Here is a 19,991-nt window from a genome sequence, read left to right as displayed (position 1 = left end):
CCCCTCTCCCTGCCCCCGCATGCTGCTTGTGTTGGCCTTGTGCTAATACCCCATTCCCCCGCAGTGGCCCCAGCTCTCGCGCCCGATGCAGGACTGCCCCGCCCACGGTCAACGGTAGGCGGTCAAGACCTTTCGCTCGCTGACGTCCGCCCGCGACAATCTTGGCCGTCCGTGGGGTTATCGCTGCTTCATAAAACGCAGCGTCCTGAAGACGGCCGCACCTATTTGGAACCGCGCTGTTTCCCCGCCGCGAGCTTGATATCGTTCTCTCGTTCTCTCGAAGAAAGCAGTACGGCGATTTTGTCCCAGCTGGCGAGCCGAGCGGCCAGCCGTCCTCAAGCGATTTTATGAATGCGCCGCTGCTCGCACACAACGCTTGCCAAACTCACCTTCCATCACAGTCGCGCATTCCGCGCCACCAGGATTTCGCTCGCAAATCTTGTCGCCCGAGCCCTGCTCGTCTTCCCTCTTCCTTTCGGCTCCGCAGCCCCTCAACCCCTCAGCTCCTCAGCAGCCCCTCAGCTGCCCCTCTGCCCGTGCCCTCTGCCCCGTTCTCGTCATTTTTTTACATGCCACATGCTCCTGGGTGAAACCATGCATCACCGTGTCGCGGTGGCACGTCCGCACGTACCCACGCCGCGACTACTCCCCAGCTCCCCGCGCAACCAACGTGCTGCCATCCCTGTAAGCGCTCGTCTCGAAGGTAAGAAGTAACCGCATTGCCGCTGACACTAACTTCTTTCGTGATGTTTATTGCTAGCCTGGAGCTCGCGACGGCGTCTTGCATTCGCATTCACTCGCAAGCACTTCGTTAAAGCGCTAGGTCCATCACTCCACTTCCCACGCGTGTTCGGTGCCTTGGTTGGTCCCGGATCCGTTGCCGATGCCTCATCCCCCTCCCAGCGGCCTCGAGCTACCTGGCCCGCTTACTCTCCCTGCCCTGCGGCCCGAGGCCGCCCCAGCAGCCACAGCGCCTTATGACAAGTGTTCCCCGGTCACGGGAAAAGGGGCTGAGCCCCTCCACAGTCTACGACAGAGCGTCAGAGCTACGGCGACAGGGGCAATCCTGGGGGGCTTCGCCCCCCCCGGATCGCTTCGCTCGGGGGGCTCAACCCAAAAACCCAATAACTATGATAAAGATTCCCACCTTACCGGTTCACTATTACAGCATCTACGCAGCTCGCCAGCAGCGCCAGCCGGCACGCACTTTTCAGTCCCACCTCCCGAGACGCCAACTCATCCCACACCGCTGGCGGCAGCGCCGCGCAACACCCGGCACTGCCGCCGCTGCCACCTCGGGGCCCCTCAATCCCGCCACTCCCGCCACTCCCGCCGTCCGCGTTCCCCACGCCGCCTGAGCCACCTGCCCACAGCGTCATCAACTTGAGCAGCGAAGCCGGCAGCTGGCGCCACTCGCCGCCGCCGTCCCCTCCTTCCAGCCCCAAGCCCCAGCCTCCCCTGGCATCTCTCCCCGCTTCGCAACCGCCGCCGCCAGGCGTTGCCTCCGGCTCAGCCGCCACCGCCAGCCGCCGCAATGCGCCCAGGTCGCCGCAGCTCACCGCCCGACCGCAGGCCGTCACCAGCGCTGTGGCGGCGCCGGGGCCTGTGCCGCCACCTCCGCCGCCTCCTCCTGCACCGCCGCCTCCGCTGCCACTGTTCTGCAGCAGGCATCCCACAGCGTCGCGGAGCACGGCCGCCAGGAGCCGGTAGCACAGCGGCCGGTACAGCCCCACCGCCTCCTCCTCTTCCTCCTCCTTGTCCTCCTCCTCCACCTCTGCCTCCCCCTCCTGCTCCTCCTTCTCCTGCACGCCGTACTGCTGCTCTGGGTGCGCCGGAGCCTCTCCTACCTTGCCCCCGGCCCTTGTCCCCAACTGCAGCTCCCGCGCCTGCGCAGTGCCCATACCTTGCCACCGACGCTGCTGCCGCTCCTGCCGGCGCTGCTGCCATTCCTGCCGCCGCGCCGGCCGCTCCTGCTGTCGCTCCTGCCGCTCCTGCGCTGCCGCAATGTCGCGCTCCAGGGCCCGCGCCCTCAGCTCCAGCTGCTCTGCCGCCGCCACCTCCCAGGCGCCGCCGCCGGGCAGCACCCGGCCGCAGCGCAGCGCCGCCACCAGCCTGCAGAAGCACACCTGCGCGGGCGAAGGGTGTCCGGCAAAGGAACATCCGGCTCAGCAGCAGGTCGCGTTGAACTTCGGCATGAACCGGGCGGCATCACGCTACGGCCGGCAGGAACAGCAAATCAACTCTTCCCGGGCCCAACGCACACACAAATGCGGTGAGTAAAGAGCACAAATGAAACTGCGACCCACCCTGAATGCCGCCGCCGAGGCCTCCAGCTGCATGGGCAGTGGGTGCGCCAGCAGCACAGTCACCCAGCCGGGACCGGGCGGCGGCGGCGGCGGCGCAGCCACAACCGCTGCCGCCCCGGGTCCACGCGCACTTCCTCGGAGCGGTGCGGCGGCAGCCGGCCCCACTCCCTCCATCACAAGCTGTAGCAGCAGGCCCGGCGCCATATGCCCCACGCTGCCGCCGCCGCCACGCGCAGCCGCCGCCGCCGGGCCCCGCCCCGCCGCCGCCCTGTAGTCCCCCAGCCCCAGGCCGCCCTCCAGCAGCGCCGCCCGCACCCCCGGCACCGCATTGCGCCCTCGCGCCAGCAGCTGCAGACTGGAGGCAGGCACCCCACTCAGCCTGCTCACTGCTGGTGCTGCTGGTGCTACTGCTGCTGGTGCTACTGCTGCTGTTGCTGAGCCCGCAGGGAGGGGTGTTACGGCAGCAGTAGCGGCGGCCGTAGCGCGGGCGGCCGCGGCAGCGCAGGCGGCCGCGGCGCGCACGGCGCGCACGCCCGCGCCGCCCAGCACCAGCACTCGCCCGCCGCTGAGCTGCTGCACGGCCGAAGACACACGGTCGGGCACGTGGCCGGAAGCCAGCAGCAGCTGCACGCCTAGGGGCTGCAGCCGCAGCAGCAGCCGGGCCGCGAAGGCCACCTCGGGGTCAGGGTCCTGCTCCGCGTCCCGGAAGCGGCAGAAGCTGCTACTGCTGCCACCAGTGCTACTGCAGTCGCCGGTCTCATGTTCCGGCCAGAGGGCCGGCTGGCGGCTTGAAGCAGCGGGTGTTGTTGCAGCTGCTGTTGCGGATGTTGATGCGGCGCCGGTGGCGGCTGTGGTGGTGGGCAGTATGGTGGTGGTGGTGGTGGGCAGTACGGTGGTGGTGGTGGCGGGCAGTATGGTGGTGGTGGTGGTGGGCAGTATGGTGGTGGTGGTGGTGGTGGTGTGCGGCCCTGTGGCGGCGGCGGGCGGCGGCTCGGGCTGCAGCGAGCCCAGGAAGAACACCGCCGTCAGCAGCGCACCGCCGGCCCCGCCACTGCCACTACTGCCACAGCCACAGCTGCCACCACTTCCGCCACCGCCGCCGCCAGCACCGCCGCTGCTTCCCTGCGCCGCCGCCGAGGCTGCTGCTGCTGCTGCTGCTACAGCTGGTGCTGCTGTTGCTGCACGCGCCAGGCCGTCCAGGAAGCTGACTGCCAGCGCTGCCTGGGCCTCACTAAGTGAAGCCAGCGGCACACACACGCCACGCACCGCCACCCCGTCGGCACCGCTGCCGTACCCCATCCCGTCATCCCAATCGCCCGCCTCAAGCCCCGCCGCCCTCGGGGCTGTGGCGTTCAGCGCGGCGCCTGTGGCCGCGCCCCACCTGCCCGCCAGCTCCAGCGGCAACACGCAGCGCTCAAAGCTCAGGTCGGCGGCGGCGGCCTGTACCCAGCCAGCCACCTGCGCGAGCGAGGGCGGCTGGCGCTTTCCCTGCAGCTGTTGCTGTTGCTGCTGGTGGTGGTAGTGGTGGTGGCAGCGGTGGCGCAGGAGCGGCTGCAGCAGCACCAGCACGGCAGCGGCGGCCAGCTGCATCTCGCGCGGTCGCCCGTGTGCCAGGCCGGCGGCTGCGGTGCAGACCAGCTGCGCCGCCAGCGCCTCCGCCTGTGCCGCCATCTCCCCATCTACCTCTACCTCCGCCGCCGCCTCCGTATCCACCTGAAGCCGCGCTTCCTCCATGATGCCATGTAGCGCATGTGGAACTGCAGCGCGGCCACATAAGGCCGGCGACGGAGACGGAGCCAGCCATGCGGAGCCGGCGGCGGCCGCTGTGGTTCCGTCGGAAGCAGGAGGCGCGGGGCCTCTCTCAGCCGGTCCGGCTGGTGCTGCCGACATGGCAGGCGAGCTCTGAGCGGCCGCAGGCTGCCGCCCGGCCTGATGCGACCTAGCGGGGGGCTGTGCAGGCCAGACGTCGAACTCGTCATCCGGACCATCATCACCAAAGTCGGGGTCTGGCCGCGACTGGCGCAGCGACTGCCGCTCAGGGCCGGACCGCGGCAGCAGCAGCTGCCGCTGTGGCCGGTGCGCGGCCGCCGCCGCCGCCGCCACTACCGCCGCCGCCGCCGTCGTCACTGCGCCGCCATCCGCCAGCACCGGGCCGCCAAAGCCGGCGGCAACAAACGCCGGGACGTCCTGGTCGTTGCCCGCCCTGCCCCGCACGTCACGCCCGCCCCCCGGCGGCCTGGCACCTAGCCCGGTCCCCCGCCCTGCCGCCGCCGCGGCCGCGCCTGCGGCGGAGCCCAGGGGCCCGAGGCCTCCGCGCCGCAGCGCCGCCAGCGACCGCCGCTCTGCTCGTGCCGCCCGCGCCGCGTCCAGCTCCCGGGCGCCAAAGAACCAGGATACCTCCTCCTCCAGCGCCTGCAGCCGCGCCTCCTCATCACCGTCCTCACCCTCGTTCACAACGTCCCCGTTCTCGGTGTCAATGCCGTCGTCGTCGTCGAATGTGGTAGCGGCGTATGCGGTGGCGGCGGCTGCGTTCTGGTGGGCTACTGTGCCGCGCCGCCCATTTTGGTGCGCAAGCGCTGTGTCCGGAGGGGCGGTAGTGGTGGCGGCGGCGGCAGTGGGCGTGTCGCCGCGGCCCGCCCGCGCGAGCTGCAGCAGCGCCGCCAGCGCGGGGTCTGGGTCACAGCGGCACCGTGTGCTGCCGCGACCGCCATCCGTGCCGCCCTCACTGCTACTGCTGCTGTCACTGCTACTGCTGCTGCCTGACTCTGCGAGCAATGACCCAAACACGGCCTGCTGCCCCTGCCCCTGCCCGTGCCCCTGGTGCTGCAGCGGGACCTCCCCCGCATCCATTGGTGCCTGCTGCTCCGCTGCAGCGCCCCCCGCACAGCCAGCTGCCTCATTCGCAGCCGCGCCCATAAAGCTGTCAAACCAGCCAAACTCGTCATCCTCTTGCCCATCATCCAGTTGCTCCTCCTCCTCCTTCACTTGCCCGCACACAGCCTCCTGGTGTGGGTGCGACACTGGGCCGCCTTGCGGCACCGGCGCCCGCCCGGCACGGCTGCGAAGGGTGGCTGCTACAGCCGGCGCCGCCTGGGGGCGGGCCCCGCTAGGTTGTAGCCATGCCCGTGACGGCTGCTGTGTCGCCGGCGGCTGTGTGTCCTGCGGCGCCCCCTGCAGGTGCGCAGGGCATTGCGTCGGCCGGCGCGGCAGCTGCCTGCCACTGGGGCTGGGGCAGGTGCCCGGCGGAGCGCCCGGAGGAGCGAGCGCAGGTCGACCAGCGCCGGCTGGTGTGGGTGCTGGGTCCGTGCTGGGGCTGGGTGTGCCCAGCAGCTGCGGTGGCAGCCCGCCGCCACCATGCCAGGCCGTGCCGCCGGCTGCGGTACGGGCTTGCACGCCCCATGCGGGCACAGCAGCACGTTGAGCCTGCTCCTGCAGCTGCTCCCGCAGCAGCTGCTGCTGCAGCAGCAGCTGCTGCTGCTGCTGCAGTGGCGGCGGCAGGTGCTGCTGCAGCTCCCGCGCCAGGCTACTGCGCCGCTGTGCCCATGAGGCCGGCGGGTGAATGCGCGCGGCCACAGCCGCCAGGTAGGGCGCTCCAACACCGCCCGCGCCTTGCCGCACCTGCGCACTGCCGCTGCCGCCGCCTGCTTCATGGGTTGCTGCCCCCACCCCCTGGTCCTGCCCGCCTCCTGCTCCCGCTTCTCCTGCGCCTCCCTCTGCCCCGAGCCCTGCTCCTCCCTCTGCCCAGAGCTCCCCCACCAGCAATGGGATCTCCACGGCGCAGCTGCGAATAACCTACGTGCAAATGATCGGTACGCGCATACGGGAGGGGGCGATTTGCTGTCACCCAATCCGCCTGCCCGCATACTTGCCCTAGCAATCCCGTTTCTCCAGCAGCTTTGTTCCTCGTCAATCCCGTTCCCCCGCGTCCCCAGCGGCCGCCGCACCTGACAGCACTCGGCCGTTGCCGCCAGCAGCCCCTGCCGGGCCGCCTCGTACGGCACGCCCTGCCCCTCCACCGCCTCCAGCAGGCCCCCCAGCAGCAGCCCGCACACGGCCGCCAGCCACGTGGCCCCGCTGCCGGGCGCGGAGGCGGCGGTCGCGCCGGGGCCTCCGGTCTGTGGCCGGAGAGGTGTTGCGGTTGGGGCATTGGCGTGCAGCGTGCGGGCAGGTGGGGCAGGTGAAGGCCCCAGAAGCGGCCTAACATGGGGTGACACTGGAGCGTGGTATACTGCTTACCTGGGACTCGAGCGCCTCAAGCAGGAGCGTGCTGGCTGTGGGGTCGCCGTCCGCGGCCAGCAGGTAGGCCTGGATGGTGCCGGCCAGGATGTTGCGCGACTCGGAAGACTCGTCGATAATGCATTTTAGGGCCTTGCCTGGACCCAAGAAGGACCTTGCGACCGCGCACGCTGCCTGCAGGTTCCTGGCGACCGCAAATTTCGAGTGCATTTCGTGCATTGCAAAGGCCAAAGCGGCACATCCAAGCTACTGTAACGCATCCCGCCGGCTGCAAAATGCGCACATAGTATGTCAAGTCTCGCACTCTTGTAATGGCACTTGCAAAGCGAAGTCACGGCAGGTTAAGACCAAAGAGTCAAAACAGTATTGCCCCAATGTCCGTATTGCTTATGTGTGGTATGTTGGAAAGGAGACTGCTGCGTCATTGCATGGTACAAGGGGGGCTGCCGGCTGTGACGGGCGACGAGACGGCACGCACACCGTGTTCCGGGGACTCTGGTGCACGCAACGCTGGCCTCTTCGATGATCATGAGGCGGGCAGAAGCTCAGAGAAGACATGCTCCTAGCGTCTTAACAAGGTTCATACTCCTAGCGTCTCCACAAGGTACTACGCTGCGGCCGTCGCCCGAAGGCCGTCGCCCGAACGCCGTGCACCCAAACGCAATGAGGCCGGGATGACACGCTCCGGGCTCACATCCCTCCCCCTCTGTGACTGTTGCGTACTGAACTGTGCACACACAAACAATCAACATGGCTCGCCTTCACATCCATCCCCTTGGGTTGTTCCTGCTGTTCTTCGGACTGCTGTCTTGGGGTGCGTCTCCAGGCTCGCAGCGGCGACTTGTTCTTAGGCCGCTTCAATGTAGCTTTGGTATCGAGCAAATCTTCCGTTGTCTGAGGGTTGTCTCGCCAGCTGGCGAAAGAGAGCGACCAGGAACAAACTGCTTTCTTGCAATTCCTGCGCAGTTGTGGCGTTGGGCGGCCTCGGAGCTAGCACGAATGACTGCATGAACAACAGGCCGCCGGGCGCTAAAGCGGACTACTGCGGTAGGTGTCGGGGCATCGCGGAGACGATTCTCCAGGTGTTTGACTCAAGCGTCGTTCCTGCCTTGTGCCTCCTTTCATTGTTTATGACCAGTCGCAACCGATGTTCATGCCGTCTGAACTCTTTTGGGACTTTTGACGAAATCCATACTTGGCTCGCTATGTTTGCCCCGCTTCGCAGCTAATATGTACCAGACGGAATGGTAAGCCTGGTACGGGTGATGTGCCCAAGATGGTGTCAACCGGTCTGAGCTGCTTGCGAGTCTCGTCATTGTCAGCGCCAGACGTTGCTAAGCGGCCACCCTGCCCACAGGTGGACCATTTGGTTCGAATTCTTCCTGCTGGTGATCATGCTGCTGACATGGTGAGGCGTCTGGTGCAGCCGAGCCTCAACCGAAGCTCGTGGAAGCAGGCCGGTGTCAACTCTGGCAGCTCCCCGGAAGAGACCCGGAGTGCGGGAGGGGGGACGGCATGGGGTTCTCGCACCCTGAGGCGTCCTGTCGTGGTAACCCACTTAGTCTTGCATGGCCTGGGCGACCCGGCTTGCTGCGGGCCCGTCTATAAGGTTGCACAGGTACCAGGCACCGCACCTAGCTCACCGCCCGCCCGATGCTGGTATGTTCCCCGCAGCTTCACGGCGGCATTCGAGCGCGCGCGGTACATCTACCTGACCTACCTGGTAGGGTCATACACGCTAGGGCTGTGCTTTGGATCAGGGACGTGGGGGTATAAAGATGGCAGTACGCAGTGGCACGCCCAACCGCCACTGCCGTAGAACGTCCCAACAACAGAACCCCGACCCACCTAGACCCACGTCGCACCGGGTTCTCGTGCAGGCCATGGTGACGGTGCAGCTCACCTACGTGTCTCAGCAGTTCATCACCAACAGCTTCTCCATCGGTGGCCTCAGCTTCAGTGAGTTTGCGCTCCTGAGTCGGGTTGGCCTCGCTTTCTCCCCGCATTGGGATCATGCCACTCCGGTGCATCCTGCTCATTACTGAGCATTTGGCTATTCGACCCCTGCAGACGACTACAAGTCGGAGGCGTACAACGCTGCGGCTGCGGGTGCTGTGCTGCTGTGCATTACCAACTTCGTGAGTCCCTTCATCATCTGTCTCACCCGTGTGTGTGTGACCGCGTGTCATCAGCGGGCATCGGAGCCGCACGCTGCCTTCCCAACCCTTCAACGCCTCGCTCACCGCCGCTGTCCTGACGCCTCCAACCCCTGCGCTTGCTCCACAGGCTCTGATCATCTTCGTTGGCCTGGGCGCCACCGCCGCGCCCGGCACTACGGGCCTGCCCACCTTCACGCCGCTGTCGCTGCAGATGGGCTCCTCCGCGCCCGTGCCCGCCACCAGCTCGGCGCCCACCACCATGGAGCAGAAGTACCAGCCCAGCACCTACCAGCCCTCCAACTTCTAGGCGTGCAGCGAGCAGAGGTCGCTTGGGCGAATAGGAACACAGCAGCAGCTGCAGCGGGCGGAGCTGGCGTTGCAGCAGCTCGAGCAGTAGCATGCGTTTGCGCAACTGCGGGTTGCGGGTTGCGGCATGCTGACTGGTAGGGTTGCGCTGCGTGAGGTTGCCGGGACTGCCTTGTGACCGCTTGCCTGGACGTACTGGTGGCGCTCAGCTGCGTCACGGATGCAGTGGGTTTCAGACGGGTGTCGTTTGTCAAGGGGTCGGGCTTCCCCAGTAGCAGGCGTCCAGCATGATGCAATGCGCGTTTACGTGACCAGTCAACGACGAATGGGGAGGCGGGCGAATGTCCGTCGTGTGGGCCGCCTAGGCGAAACGAGTGGTGACCAGCTTTGACAGGCGATTCTTGAAGCTTGTGCATGAAAGCATATACTTGACTGCGTGCGTGAATGACTGATGATTATGTCTCTTTACCTGGACACTGTTTCTACACGGGTGAAGGTGCGTTGGTAATGGTCTGTACTGGCATGGGTGGCCCTGTTACTTGTTAGTCCAACCTCCAAAGTAGCCAGGCTATAGCAACAGGCTTACGTGCACTGAACCTCCCTGCACCCCAAGTAGGGAAAGGGAATGTAATGATTGGAAGAGCTTCTACATTTCACTCGGGTGCTGGCCATCCTCCTGCACGCCGTCGGCGCCGTTCAGACCGTGCCCCACAGGCCCAGACCGTGGACCGATCATGACCGCCACCTCTTTTGGTCGGCTAAAGCAAACCTGAATCCGTAGCAGCAAGCGACTTCCTGGACCTGCCGTACTTGCGGTCTGCCCAGTGCCCACGATCTACGGCCCTCAGATAATGCTCGAGATGCATCAATTCTACGCTGTGCCAACTTCGCCAGTGCACCCACCATATATAGGTGACTTGCGGAAATTTACCTCACCACACACTGACACGGCCACACGTGCAGTCCGAACTCAGAGATGCTCGCAGGAGCGGCCCCATGCAGGAGGCAACGCCCTTACGCCCCCATACGCGGATGTCCTACGCGCACGCCGGCCCCGCCCCGGCCCCACCCCGCTCTGCTCTGCCCGTCTTATTCTCGCATGAAGTCAAAGTACCACACCAGTTTTAGAGGTCCCGGCAAGAGCCGCCGAGCTTATTGCCTGTCGCCACGCCATCAATAATGCTCCATCGGACCAAACACACATGGACACGGATTAACGTCAGGGCTACAGCACAACATGGGTGCGGCGGCGCTCGGCGGCGTCTCTTGTTCAGGTCCCGGTCCCAAACAGTGGCCGTCCCGGGCGGCCGCAATTACTTCTTCGCGGACGCCGTGACGTTGAACTGCAAGGCACGAGGAAGGCGGGCCGGGATTGAGACATGGAGAGGTAAAGCTCAACCTGCATTCTACGCCGTACGGTCCACTACGCCGTCAGGGGCGCGTTCCGCGCGTTCTGTTCCCTTCAGCTTTGACCCGCATTAGCATTCCGACCTGCTCTCCGACCCAGCTGTCCGATCCAGACCTCTGATCCAGCGGCCGTTCTGGTTCTTAGGGGCGGAACCTCCCCTGGCTCTGACCCTGCCAAGCGTTCCCCACCCTTGCTCACCTGGAAGTGGATGATGTCGCCGTCCTCCACCACCTGCGGCGAAGAAACCACACAGCGGGCAGCAGCAGCGACAACGGTGCGTTCAGGGGACCGGGAGCGCGAGTTGTAAGGTGACAATAATATGGTACGTGGCGGCAGTTGCGGAAGGGGAGGCTCAGCAGCAACACGTGTCAACAAGGCGCGACGCCTGACTCACGTAGCTTTTCCCTTCTTGCCGGTACTTGCCTGCACAAGAAAGCCAAGGGGGACCATAGCGCCATGAGTATGGTGTTTCAGGCCCTCAAGCCCACTTGGTCCACCCCCTCGTGCCGTCCCTCAAGCCTGACTAGCCGCCCTCAACCGGGCTGATAGAACACGTCGCCGTCGTCTTCACCCAGCCGCCGCCCTTGCTGCAATTCCTCCCTCGTGCTTTGTCCCCTCCTCGCCCGCATTGCGCACACATACACGCACACACACGCACCGGCGGCCTTGACCTCCATCATGCTCTTGCTGGTGGCCAGGGCGCGGAAGTCCGCGTACGCCACCACCTGCGACATGATGAGGGCACGTGTGTTTCTGGCCGGGATGCGTGTATTTTTGAAGGCATGTGTGTGTGCACGTTAACAGTATGTCACGCACACCCGTGCTCATAGAGCAGAGCCCTGCTGAACAACACAGTGGCAGCCCAGGACAGCCAAGAGCAAATAGCCCTCTCCCTCTCCCTCTCCCTCTCCCTCTCCCTCTCCCTCTCCCTCTCCCTCTCCCTCTCCCCCGCACCTCTGCCTTGATGAAGCCGCGCTCGAAGTCGGAGTGGATGACGCCGGCGGCCTGGGGCGCCAGCGTGCCGCGCTGGATGGTCCAGCAGCGCACCTGCGGCAGGGCAGGGACAGCGGGGGGAGGGGCAGACAGCAAGTCCATGTTGGTGCATTGGCACCGCACGGTTTCTACCAATCAGCTGATCAGCACGAGCACACCGCTCTTCAGTTCCAGCTCACGCCCTGCCGCCCCTGCCCTGGTCCCCGCCCCTGCCCTGGCCCCCGCCCCGCACCTCGGTCTCTCCCGCGGTGAAGAAGTAGATGAGGTTGAGCTCCTTGAAGCCCTGCACCACCATCTTGGGCAGGGACGACACGGCGCCGCTGCTCTCGTCCAGGAAGGCCTGCGGGTGCAGGGAGGTGGTGGAGGGAGGTGGTGGGAGACGGTGGAGGGAGGTGGTGGCGTACTTCATTCCCATTCCAAATTAAACCCTTGCCAACCCAGAACCCATAGAGCGCGGAGGAGAGGGATACAGGGGGGTTGCAAGGATTGGTACAGAGAAGTGTAGCGAAGGGGGGTGTTCGTTGCACCAGCCCCATGGAGACAAGCACTGGGAGATGCAGGGAGGGTAGAAGGTTGGAGGCGATGATGTCTGTGTGGACGTCAAGGAGGTCAAAGAGAGGTAAAGCTCCGGTCGGGCATACACGGCCATGGTCTCCACATTTTCAGCGCCTTTGCCCTTCAGCGTCCTTGCAGCAAAAGGGTCCCCAACCCCCGCCCCCGTGCCCTTACACCCCCTCAGCCATCCCACCCACCCCGGAACCCCACCCACCCCACCCTAGTACCGCCATCCTAGTACCGCCAGCCATCCCAGCGCCCCTATCAGGGCGGCGCCGCCGCCGGCACACACGCAGGCGCGCCTCACCTTCTTGCCGTCGGGGTCGTCCCGCAGCGACCACAGCTTGCTCTCCCACTCCACACTGAAGGGGATCAGCAGGCCGCCGCCGTGCTCCTGCGGGTTGGTGTTGGTGTGTGTCCCACATGACGAGTACGGGGCAGCCGTCAGCCAAGTACCGTGTGCTAAGTCTGCTAACCCACAAAGCGGAAAAGGGCAGGGCCGCACCCTCACGCCTGAACCCTGCCTCGTGCCAAGCACACCCCACCCTGCCTCCCGTAACCACTACACCCGTTGGACCAGGGCGGCACAGCCAGTCATCTCGCTTCTCGTGGGACCAGCGACAAGCAAACCCCGCCCCCCTAGTCCTATCTCCGGATCCGGATTTAGCCACGCCCAGCCCTGCGCACCCCCCTCGCACCTGGATCCAGGCGTGGATCTTGGCCAGCCACTTGTTCTTCTTGCGCATGAAGTCCGCCGCCGACAGGTTGACCAGGTACACCACTGGCTTGGTGGTGATCAGGTTGTCCAGCTTCTCACGGATCAGCTCCACCTGCAGGGAGGGAGATCAGGAGCAGGAGGAGGCGGGTCAGGAGGTGGAGGAGGAGGAGGAGGCGGATTAGGAGGTGGAGGAGGAGGAGGAGGCGGAGGAGGAGGGGCGAGATGAGGGTTGGGATGTGTGGCATAAGTAGGCAAGAGCATGGGAACACAAAGAGGACGTGGGGGTTGGGCGGGCGGCGGCGGCGAGGGAAATGCCGGGCAGGGGTTTGCGCGTAGGCTGGGCCCTGCCGCCGCCTCAGATGCATGCTTCGTGGACAAGCAAGGCCCCTTCGTGGACAGGCAAGGCCGGCTGCCACCAAGGGCAGACGGTGGCATGGCCCGGCCTGAGATATGCTGCGCCTGCTGAGCTGACTGACGTACCTCCTTGGAGTTGAACTCGCCGCAGCGCACGGGCTTGTTCTCCTGGGAGTGGGGCGGGAAGAAGGGTTGCAGAAGTTGAGGCACGCGAGGAGGAGCACGGGGGCAGCGACTGGCAAGCACTACGGTAGTCCTCCAGCAGGGCAAACAGCACGTGTGCGGCACCGGCTGTGCGGCAGTACCGGTTGTGCGGCATTGCCAGCCAGCAACTGGCAGTCCGGTGCGACGGCTGTGCACCTCGCCGTTAACTTCTGTAGGCGGTCATAAAGACAACCCGACTTCATCAAGGTCATCCAGACCAGACTTGCCTTGAGCATCGCCTTGACTTTCTCAAAAGTGGACGTGAAAACCTGCAGGATTATGGAGGCGGGGGCGCACACAGAACAGCTGTCAGCTGCCAGGGGGGGGAAGGGGGGGGGTACACGCATGCTGCTGGCGCCGCGACTGGTACCGTACTGCCGCTGCTTAGGCAGTCGTAGCACAATGGGATACCGGCCCCTGGTGCGCGTGGGGAGCATGGCCCCAACCGCCTTGCGTAGTCACCACGACTGTACCACGAACAAACCCGGCACGATGCGGTTGGCTGCCAATCCTTTCCACCGCCTGTCCGTGCCATTACCGGCACGCCACTCCGCCCCACCAGGCCCCCCCCCACCACCCCCCACCACCCTATCATCAGCCGCCGCACCCACCAGGCTGATCTTCATGTTGGGGCTCTTCTTGACGTCGCGGATCTCCTTCTCCTCCGCCTTCTCCACGAACTCCAGGTCCTTCTTGCACAGCTCCATCTGGGGCGCAGCGGCATTGGCATGGAATGGAATGGGCCGACGTGATGCAAGGTGACATCACATGACACGACACGACACTACACTACACCGCATGGCCGGGCCGAAGCAGGCAAAGCCACGAACATGGGCTGTCAAGCAGATACCACAGGGACGGGGCGGAGCAGGGAAGCAGGCGCTGTAACGGACCGTAGCTATGAGGCCGACACGCACGCGGTGCCGCAGTATGAGGGCCCCCTGCGCCACTGCCACTGCCCTGGCCCTGCACCGCTTCCGCAACCGCCTGTTCAGGCCGCTACAACCTGGAACACACGCTCGCTTCTCATGCCTTCGGTGCGCCCCGCGTCATCCTGCTGCCGCTCCTGCTCCGGCCCCATTTGGCCCCTCCTACTCGAGACAGACGCACACACACACACACACTTCCTTTCCTGTTGCTCTCCAACGCACCTGGATGGTCTCCAGGTCGCGGATGGGGTCCACACTGTCGTCCACGTGGATGACCTCCTCGCTATCGAAGGCGCGGACCTGGCAGCACGCGGCAGGGCGGCCGGCAGCAGGCGGCAGCAGGGCGGACAGGTCAGCACCCCGGCCGTGCTTAGGGCGTGCGGCCGTGTATGAGTCCCTGTATTCCCAAACTTTTCACATGGTGATACTCTGGTGACAGTCCAGCAACCTTGCAGTCCAGCAGTATAGCAGCCTGGTAGCCCGGCACGGGCTGGCAGGCACCGCACCCACCACGTGGAAGATGCCGTCCACGGCGGAGATGTGGCTCAGGAAGGCGTTGCCCAGGCCCGCGCCCTCAGCGGCGCCGCGCACCTGCCCACAACGACAGCGCCAGCAGTAAAGACACGTGCAGCGTGAGACCTACACAGCAGGGCTCTGCAGGCAGCTCGCTCCCTCGCGGGCACTCCCTTGCACCCGGTGCTTGCCCCGTCCCCGGCCCGGGTGAGTGCTGTCGCCGCTGCTTCTGCCACCGCTACCCACGGCGCACATTTGCTGTTGCTGACATGACCGGCACCCACACACCCACAATCTCCAGAGCCCAACTCGTGCGTGTCTTTCGCTGCGGCAGTGCCCGGTGAACGAAACCTTCCCGACCCATATCCCAGCCAGCAGCACCCCTGCTGCTGCCGCGACGCTATGCGCTGCTGCCGCTGCCCGCTGCTGCATCCCTGGCTGCTGACTGCCCCGCACGGACACAGCACGAAGGCGGCGCGACGCACCAGTCCGGCGATGTCCGTGACCTGCAGGTAGGCGGGGTACCTGCGAGGTGCACACATGCATGGGGTTGGAGGGCGTTGGTTCGAAGCGAACACGGTGTGACAGCGGTGCCGTTGCCCTTGCCACAAGCCTGTAGGGGAATGCTGGGCCGCCGCGGCCAGGAGCGTGCCTCACTGCAGACTAGTGGCGGGGGTTGTGAATACCAGCCCAAACAAAACCAAACAGAAGCCAGATTAGCGGGGCGCAGGCTGAGGCGACAGTTGCAAGCAGTCGTGGCTGGGTTGGGTCACCAGGCGCCGGCCCGCCCCCAAGCAAGTCAGCTGCCTCGGGCCAACTGTGCGCACCACGCAGCCCAGCCACCTCTGCCGTCCTGCTGCAGTCCGTCAGGGCCTCAGCGGCCTCTGCAGCCCTGCTGCCCTGCTGCACACCGCACGACCGCATCCGCCGCCAGCCCCGCCGTCGCACCGCGCAACCCGCAGGGCCCCTCGCCTCCCTCCCTCGCCCCTCGGCCCCCGCGCTGCCTCGCCCATGGAGCCTGATCGCCCCTTCGCCTTCTCGGCCGCTTGCACGCTGTCCTGCTCACATGCTGGGCGGCTTCCACAGGTCGCACAGCCATTCGTAGCGCTCATCGGGCACCGCGCAGCGGGACTCGTTGGGGTCGATCGTGCAGAAGGGGTAGTTCTCCGCCGCGATGCTCTGCTCTGTAAATGGGGAAGAGCAGGAGCGAGGGGCGTCAGGGGGGTCCGGAGGTCTGCCCTGCACCAGCCACAGCGAGCAACGGCCGGGGGAAACGTCCAACTAACGCCACCGCAAGTCCCGGACACCTGACTGGCACGCGACGTGCTTTGGCATTGGGCACGTTTTAGACGGCTAGATAGGATATTCACGCGCCTCCTCGTCAACATAACAGACACGCCGTGACGGCGAACGCAACTCAAAGGCGGTCGATCCATCAAGCTGCAGGTTCAACACTATTCGCCCCACTCTTCTATATGAGGCTCATTATGTGGTATCGGGTGACAGTATCCCCTTCCGCAATGCAAGCAGCTCAGGCCCTCGCTCGCCGCCGGGGCTCGTTCCGCATCCGATGTGCACGCCACCCTGCTGATACTCTCACCAGTCAAAAGATTGAACAGTGAGCTCTTTCCGACGTTCGGCAGTCCAACGATGCCCATCTTCAAGCTGTTCCGCACGCGCCCAAAACGAGCTGCTCCGGCAGTCTTGTCCTCCTCCTTCTCCTTCTTGGGAGCCATATTTGCACAGTGCCTTTGTTGTTCAACAAACGGTGTTCACTTGCCGCTGCTAATTATGCGCCGATAGCTCCACACGCTAAAGAAGCAAGTACAGCACTGTTTGTATTGCACCAGTTACTTGTATTGCACTCGGAAAAGCAGGGCAGCTAAAAAGAGGAGCCCGACAGGATGGGCCCATTACCAAAAAAGCGGAGTGCCGCGCCGCGACACCGACACGCGGGCAACAGTACACGCGCCCCTGGCCCCGCCTTCACTCGACCGCATTAATGACCGCCTCGTTCTGTAGACGCATCATAGAAACCTATAAAATGCTACACACCGTAATTGGCAACGGTCAAAGTGCTCTATCACAAATCACACAACCTATGCCTGCATTGTCCACTCGCGCGGTCGCGCCTCTCAGCTGCTCCCCCAGCTCTCTCACTCCCTCCAGCAACGCCACACCACTAACGCTCTGACCCTCTCCCCAAGCGAACCTCCCTCGTGGCCTCATCAACGCACGAAGTACGTGCCCTCCGGCGGCGGCACGCGCACCGCCATGGTGCGCCCCTCCACCTTGGCCCGCACCAGCCGTCCCACCACGTCCGCCGACCACTCCTGCACCACCGCCACCGCCTGCTGCTCCGCCTCGCACGCCGACGCCCCCGCCTCCGTCACCTCCGCCGCCTTTGATGCCGACGCGCCGGCCGCCGCCTCCGCGCCCAGGATCCTCTCCAGGCTAGCCACAACGTCGGGTGGCAGCCGACCCACATCCTCCTGCTCCACAGCCCGGTGCGCCGCCCCGCCGCCACCAACGCCAGCTGCAGCCTGCGCCTGCAGTGCGCGCTCCTCTGCGAGGAGCTCGGCAGGAGACCACAGCCGCTCAAAGGTGGCGTCGTTGATGAGGGGGGTGCGGATGGTGGCGGCGGGCGTGGGGTCGCCCAGGATGGCGGCAGCGCGCGGTTGCCGGGCGGCCTCCCAGGCGGCAAACGCCTGCGGTGGGTGTGAGTTCGGTGGCGATGGCCATGGGGAAGAGGACGGGGCGTCAGGGGCGTGTGAGCGGGAGGCAGACTGTCAAGGGCTCAAGGCGTGCGTGCACGGGAAGAGGTGTGTGTGTGCGTGATTGCGCATTCCTGGCGCCAAGGGCTTGCGGGACAGAGAGACGATGCATGGGGACTTGAACGTGCTTTTGCAAGGCCAAACGCGCAGCGGCGCACACTGCGTGCGCACGCACCTCGGGCCCCAGGCCGTGCTTCCGCACGCACGCGCCCAGCACCGCCGCATCCTCCAGCGCCAGGTTGGCGCCCTGGCCGTCCGGTGGCGCGGTGTGTGCGGCGTCTCCGACCAGCACCAGCCGGTCACGCACCCAGGCGCCCTGAGGGGCCGAGCAAAAGAACAACATTACGGTATTGGGGAGCCACGGTGGTGGGGAGCTTTGTGGCAAGCTTAGAAAGCAACATGAGGAGAGCACATCTGCATCCACTCCCAAACACCCTCAGCCAACCGCCCCAGTGCCCCCCCCCCTCCCCCCCCTCCCCGCTCCTCGCACCGGCGTGAACCCCTCCACGGGGTGGACGTACAGCCCGTGCCCCGTGACGCGGTCGCCGGGGGTGGCGGCCAGCAGCGCCGCCACGTCGGGGGTGAGGAAGGAGGACATGGCGGACACGGCGGCGGCCAGAGCCTCCGGGCCCGAGGAGGCTGCGTGGAGGGGTTGGGTGTGCGTGGCTTGGTTCGGGTAACGGTTTGTTGAGGGGTGAGGGAGTGACAAGAAATGACGCGGTAAGGGGATCCAACTCAGTTGGTACGGCGTCGGGCCGCGGTGCCCCCTGGCCCCCAAACCGCCTGTAGTGCATCCCGCCCAATACTGACAGGCGCCAAGAGGGACTACAAGTCGGTGAGGTGAAGCGATGCAAAGCATTGCAAAGCGAGGCAAAGCGAGGCGAAGCGAGGTGAAGCGCTCGGCCACTCACCACCATGCTGCGAGCCACGGTCCTCCCCGCGCGGCCCGGCCCCGGCTCCGGCCTCGGGCTTGGGCAGCGTCACCCAGCTGTTCCACACGATCCGCTCGTCGCCCTCCACCAGCGTCTACAGGGGGTTTATCAAGACGAGCACAAGAGCGCCGTGAGAGGTGTTAAGAGGTTCCCCACAGCACGGGGCGCTGTAGCCGTCGGGTAGGGGTTGGGTTCGACCCTTGCCCCGGCGTGCCTCGCCAAACGCGTTGTGCGTTGTGTAGGAACACGGGAAGAGGCCGACACGGTGCACAGCGCCCGCTCATGTGTTAAAGAGCACAAGGAAAACAAAGCGCAAAGACAGAGTATGCTCGCTCATGTGTGTGTCTGCGCGCACCTGGCTGCCGCCTGAGCCGACCGGCCCGGCCGTGTTGCGTGCGGGGTAGATGAGCAGTCCGCGGCTGGGTGGGCCCCTCAGCGGCGAGTCGGGGGTGGCGGGGGACCACATGTGCGTGCGGCGGAGCGCCTCCGAGTCGTGTGCGGGGTCCAGGCAGGCCTGCGAGTGAGAGCGAGAGCGAGCGCGGCGGGTTGTGGTGGGGTACCAGAGGCGGCGGATTGGTGGCGGTGGTTGATGTGGTTGTGGCGTAATGGGTTTAGAGCCAACCTGGCCGGACACCCGCTTAGGCCCATTCCTAGGTGTGCATGCCGAGACAAGCCTATGACCGGAAGTTGAAGCGCATGCCCCCACCCCCGCTCCCGCTGCACGCACCGGCAAGGGCACGCCCGCCGCCGCCAGCTCGGCGCGTGTGATGCTTCCGCGCCACAGCGCCACCCCCATGAAGGCCGGCATCTCGCCCGCCAGCGCCGCGGGGTCGGAGCCGCCACCGGCACACACCTGGGTGGCGGGACGGGGCGGGGCGGGGCGGGTGGGTGCAGGCAGGATTTGTTGGGCAAGGGGGAAGGTGGAAGAGCTGGGGGCGGTACGGGCAGCTTGGACGACACGGATGGAGGCGCTGGCTGTGCCTGTCACTGCCCCTCTCCATCCGTAAGAGCGCCTTAGATCAGCGTCACGGCCATGGGTTTCGGCAGCATAAGCAACCAGCAGCCTTGAGCCCTGCAACAAGCAACCCCCCACGTCCGCATGTGCCCCACGACCACACAGCGGCATTCGTCCCGCCTCCCACACGCCCACTCTCACCGTCCGGCGCACGCGGCTGAAGTATCCGTCCGCCGCAATCACGTGCCGCGCACGCGCCAGCACCACCTCCTCCGCCTCGCCTCCAGAGGCCGCCGTGCGCGACAGCGTGAGCTGGGCCATGGCGCCCGGGGCCGCCTGCCCCTCCTCCTGGTGTTGCTGGGGCTGCCCGGCCTCCTGAGCACCCTGTGGCGCCGGCTCCGCATCCATGTCGGCATGCGTCACCTTGCAGCCGAACTCCAGGATGCCTGTAAGTTGGCGGTTGGCGGTTGGCGTTGGATCGGGGCAGGCGCGAGTACGAGCGGAGCACGACCAACGGACTCCAGCCTGGTACAGGGGCCAGCAGCACCCAGCCGCACGGCCCGCCCCTGCCCTCCCTCCTCCCTCCTCCCTCCTCCCTCCTCCCTCCTCCCTCCTCCCTCCTCCCTCCTCCCTCCTCCCTCCTCCCTCC

The 19,991-nt window shown here is 65.8% G+C and overlaps 4 protein-coding genes across 5 annotated transcripts in view; 1 reads left to right on the top strand and 3 right to left on the bottom strand.

The window, feature by feature from the left end:
* Positions 1 to 553: 553 nt before the first annotated feature.
* Positions 554 to 6,891, bottom strand: CHLRE_02g083700v5 (uncharacterized protein). The gene is made up of 4 exons (XM_043059289.1): positions 6,543 to 6,891; positions 6,251 to 6,421; positions 2,307 to 6,098; positions 554 to 2,126 (listed from the first exon to the last, which is right to left on the bottom strand). The coding sequence occupies exons 1-4, from the start codon at positions 6,750 to 6,752 to the stop codon at positions 1,149 to 1,151; spliced, it is 5,151 nt and encodes a 1,716-aa protein (XP_042926923.1). The 5' UTR covers positions 6,753 to 6,891; the 3' UTR covers positions 554 to 1,148.
* Positions 6,892 to 7,111: 220 nt separating this feature from the next.
* On the top strand, positions 7,112 to 9,647 carry CHLRE_02g083650v5 (uncharacterized protein). The gene is made up of 8 exons (XM_001701856.2): positions 7,112 to 7,356; positions 7,509 to 7,589; positions 7,768 to 7,789; positions 7,900 to 7,950; positions 8,217 to 8,265; positions 8,423 to 8,501; positions 8,613 to 8,680; positions 8,829 to 9,647. Exons 1-8 carry the CDS (start codon positions 7,293 to 7,295, stop codon positions 9,006 to 9,008), a joined length of 594 nt encoding a protein of 197 aa, XP_001701908.1. The 5' UTR covers positions 7,112 to 7,292; the 3' UTR covers positions 9,009 to 9,647.
* Positions 9,648 to 9,649: 2 nt separating this feature from the next.
* CHLRE_02g083600v5 (uncharacterized protein) lies at positions 9,650 to 16,711 on the bottom strand. 2 transcript variants are annotated; one of them, XM_043059288.1, is made up of 16 exons: positions 16,282 to 16,711; positions 15,748 to 15,865; positions 15,167 to 15,206; positions 14,679 to 14,759; positions 14,391 to 14,468; positions 13,851 to 13,946; positions 13,467 to 13,508; positions 13,162 to 13,203; positions 12,662 to 12,793; positions 12,271 to 12,357; positions 11,641 to 11,748; positions 11,370 to 11,462; positions 11,074 to 11,140; positions 10,810 to 10,838; positions 10,614 to 10,646; positions 9,650 to 10,350 (listed from the first exon to the last, which is right to left on the bottom strand). In XM_043059288.1, the coding sequence occupies exons 1-16, from the start codon at positions 16,415 to 16,417 to the stop codon at positions 10,321 to 10,323; spliced, it is 1,212 nt and encodes a 403-aa protein (XP_042926921.1). In that variant the 5' UTR covers positions 16,418 to 16,711; the 3' UTR covers positions 9,650 to 10,320. The 2 variants fall into 2 exon arrangements, with proteins under 2 accessions (XP_042926921.1, XP_001701711.1); XM_001701659.2 differs by having other exon boundaries at positions 16,282 to 16,531.
* The window catches only part of CHLRE_02g083550v5 (uncharacterized protein), a 5,462-nt gene continuing 2,050 nt past the window's right edge, over positions 16,580 to 19,991 (bottom strand). The window contains exons 5-11 of the mRNA XM_043059287.1: positions 19,544 to 19,788; positions 19,115 to 19,240; positions 18,743 to 18,901; positions 18,367 to 18,481; positions 17,946 to 18,094; positions 17,631 to 17,771; positions 16,580 to 17,389 (exon numbers count right to left, since the gene is read on the bottom strand). Coding sequence (XP_042926922.1) covers positions 16,910 to 17,389; positions 17,631 to 17,771; positions 17,946 to 18,094; positions 18,367 to 18,481; positions 18,743 to 18,901; positions 19,115 to 19,240; positions 19,544 to 19,788 — 1,415 coding nt within the window. The 3' untranslated portion in view covers positions 16,580 to 16,909. The remainder of the gene's footprint in view (positions 17,390 to 17,630; positions 17,772 to 17,945; positions 18,095 to 18,366; positions 18,482 to 18,742; positions 18,902 to 19,114; positions 19,241 to 19,543; positions 19,789 to 19,991) is intronic.

This window comes from Chlamydomonas reinhardtii, chromosome 2 (genome assembly GCF_000002595.2).
Source record: "Chlamydomonas reinhardtii strain CC-503 cw92 mt+ chromosome 2, whole genome shotgun sequence".
Classification (NCBI taxonomy): Eukaryota; Viridiplantae; Chlorophyta; class Chlorophyceae; order Chlamydomonadales; family Chlamydomonadaceae; genus Chlamydomonas; species Chlamydomonas reinhardtii.
This window is presented reverse-complemented; position numbering and strand designations above follow the sequence as displayed.

Bases quoted from the DNA above. Each gene is read 5' to 3' on its own strand.
- CHLRE_02g083650v5 (XM_001701856.2), top strand. From the start codon at position 7,293: ATGGCTCGCCTTCACATCCATCCCCTTGGGTTGTTCCTGCTGTTCTTC. The intron at 8,502-8,612 runs GTGAGTTTGCGC...CGACCCCTGCAG, and splicing joins CATCGGTGGCCTCAGCTTCA to ACGACTACAAGTCGGAGGCG. The intron at 8,681-8,828 runs GTGAGTCCCTTC...CTTGCTCCACAG, and splicing joins TGCTGTGCATTACCAACTTC to GCTCTGATCATCTTCGTTGG.
- CHLRE_02g083600v5 (XM_043059288.1), bottom strand. From the start codon at position 16,417: ATGGCTCCCAAGAAGGAGAAGGAGGAGGACAAGACTGCCGGAGCAGCT. The intron at 13,204-13,466 runs GCAAGTCTGGTC...CCCCACTCCCAG, and splicing joins AAGTCAAGGCGATGCTCAAG to GAGAACAAGCCCGTGCGCTG. The intron at 11,749-12,270 runs GTGAGGCGCGCC...CTGCACCCGCAG, and splicing joins ACGACCCCGACGGCAAGAAG to GCCTTCCTGGACGAGAGCAG.
- CHLRE_02g083700v5 (XM_043059289.1), bottom strand. From the start codon at position 6,752: ATGCACTCGAAATTTGCGGTCGCCAGGAACCTGCAGGCAGCGTGCGCG. The intron at 6,099-6,250 runs GTGCGGCGGCCG...ATTTGCACGTAG, and splicing joins CAACGGCCGAGTGCTGTCAG to GTTATTCGCAGCTGCGCCGT. The intron at 2,127-2,306 runs GTGGGTCGCAGT...TCGCCCGCGCAG, and splicing joins CCTCGGCGGCGGCATTCAGG to GTGTGCTTCTGCAGGCTGGT.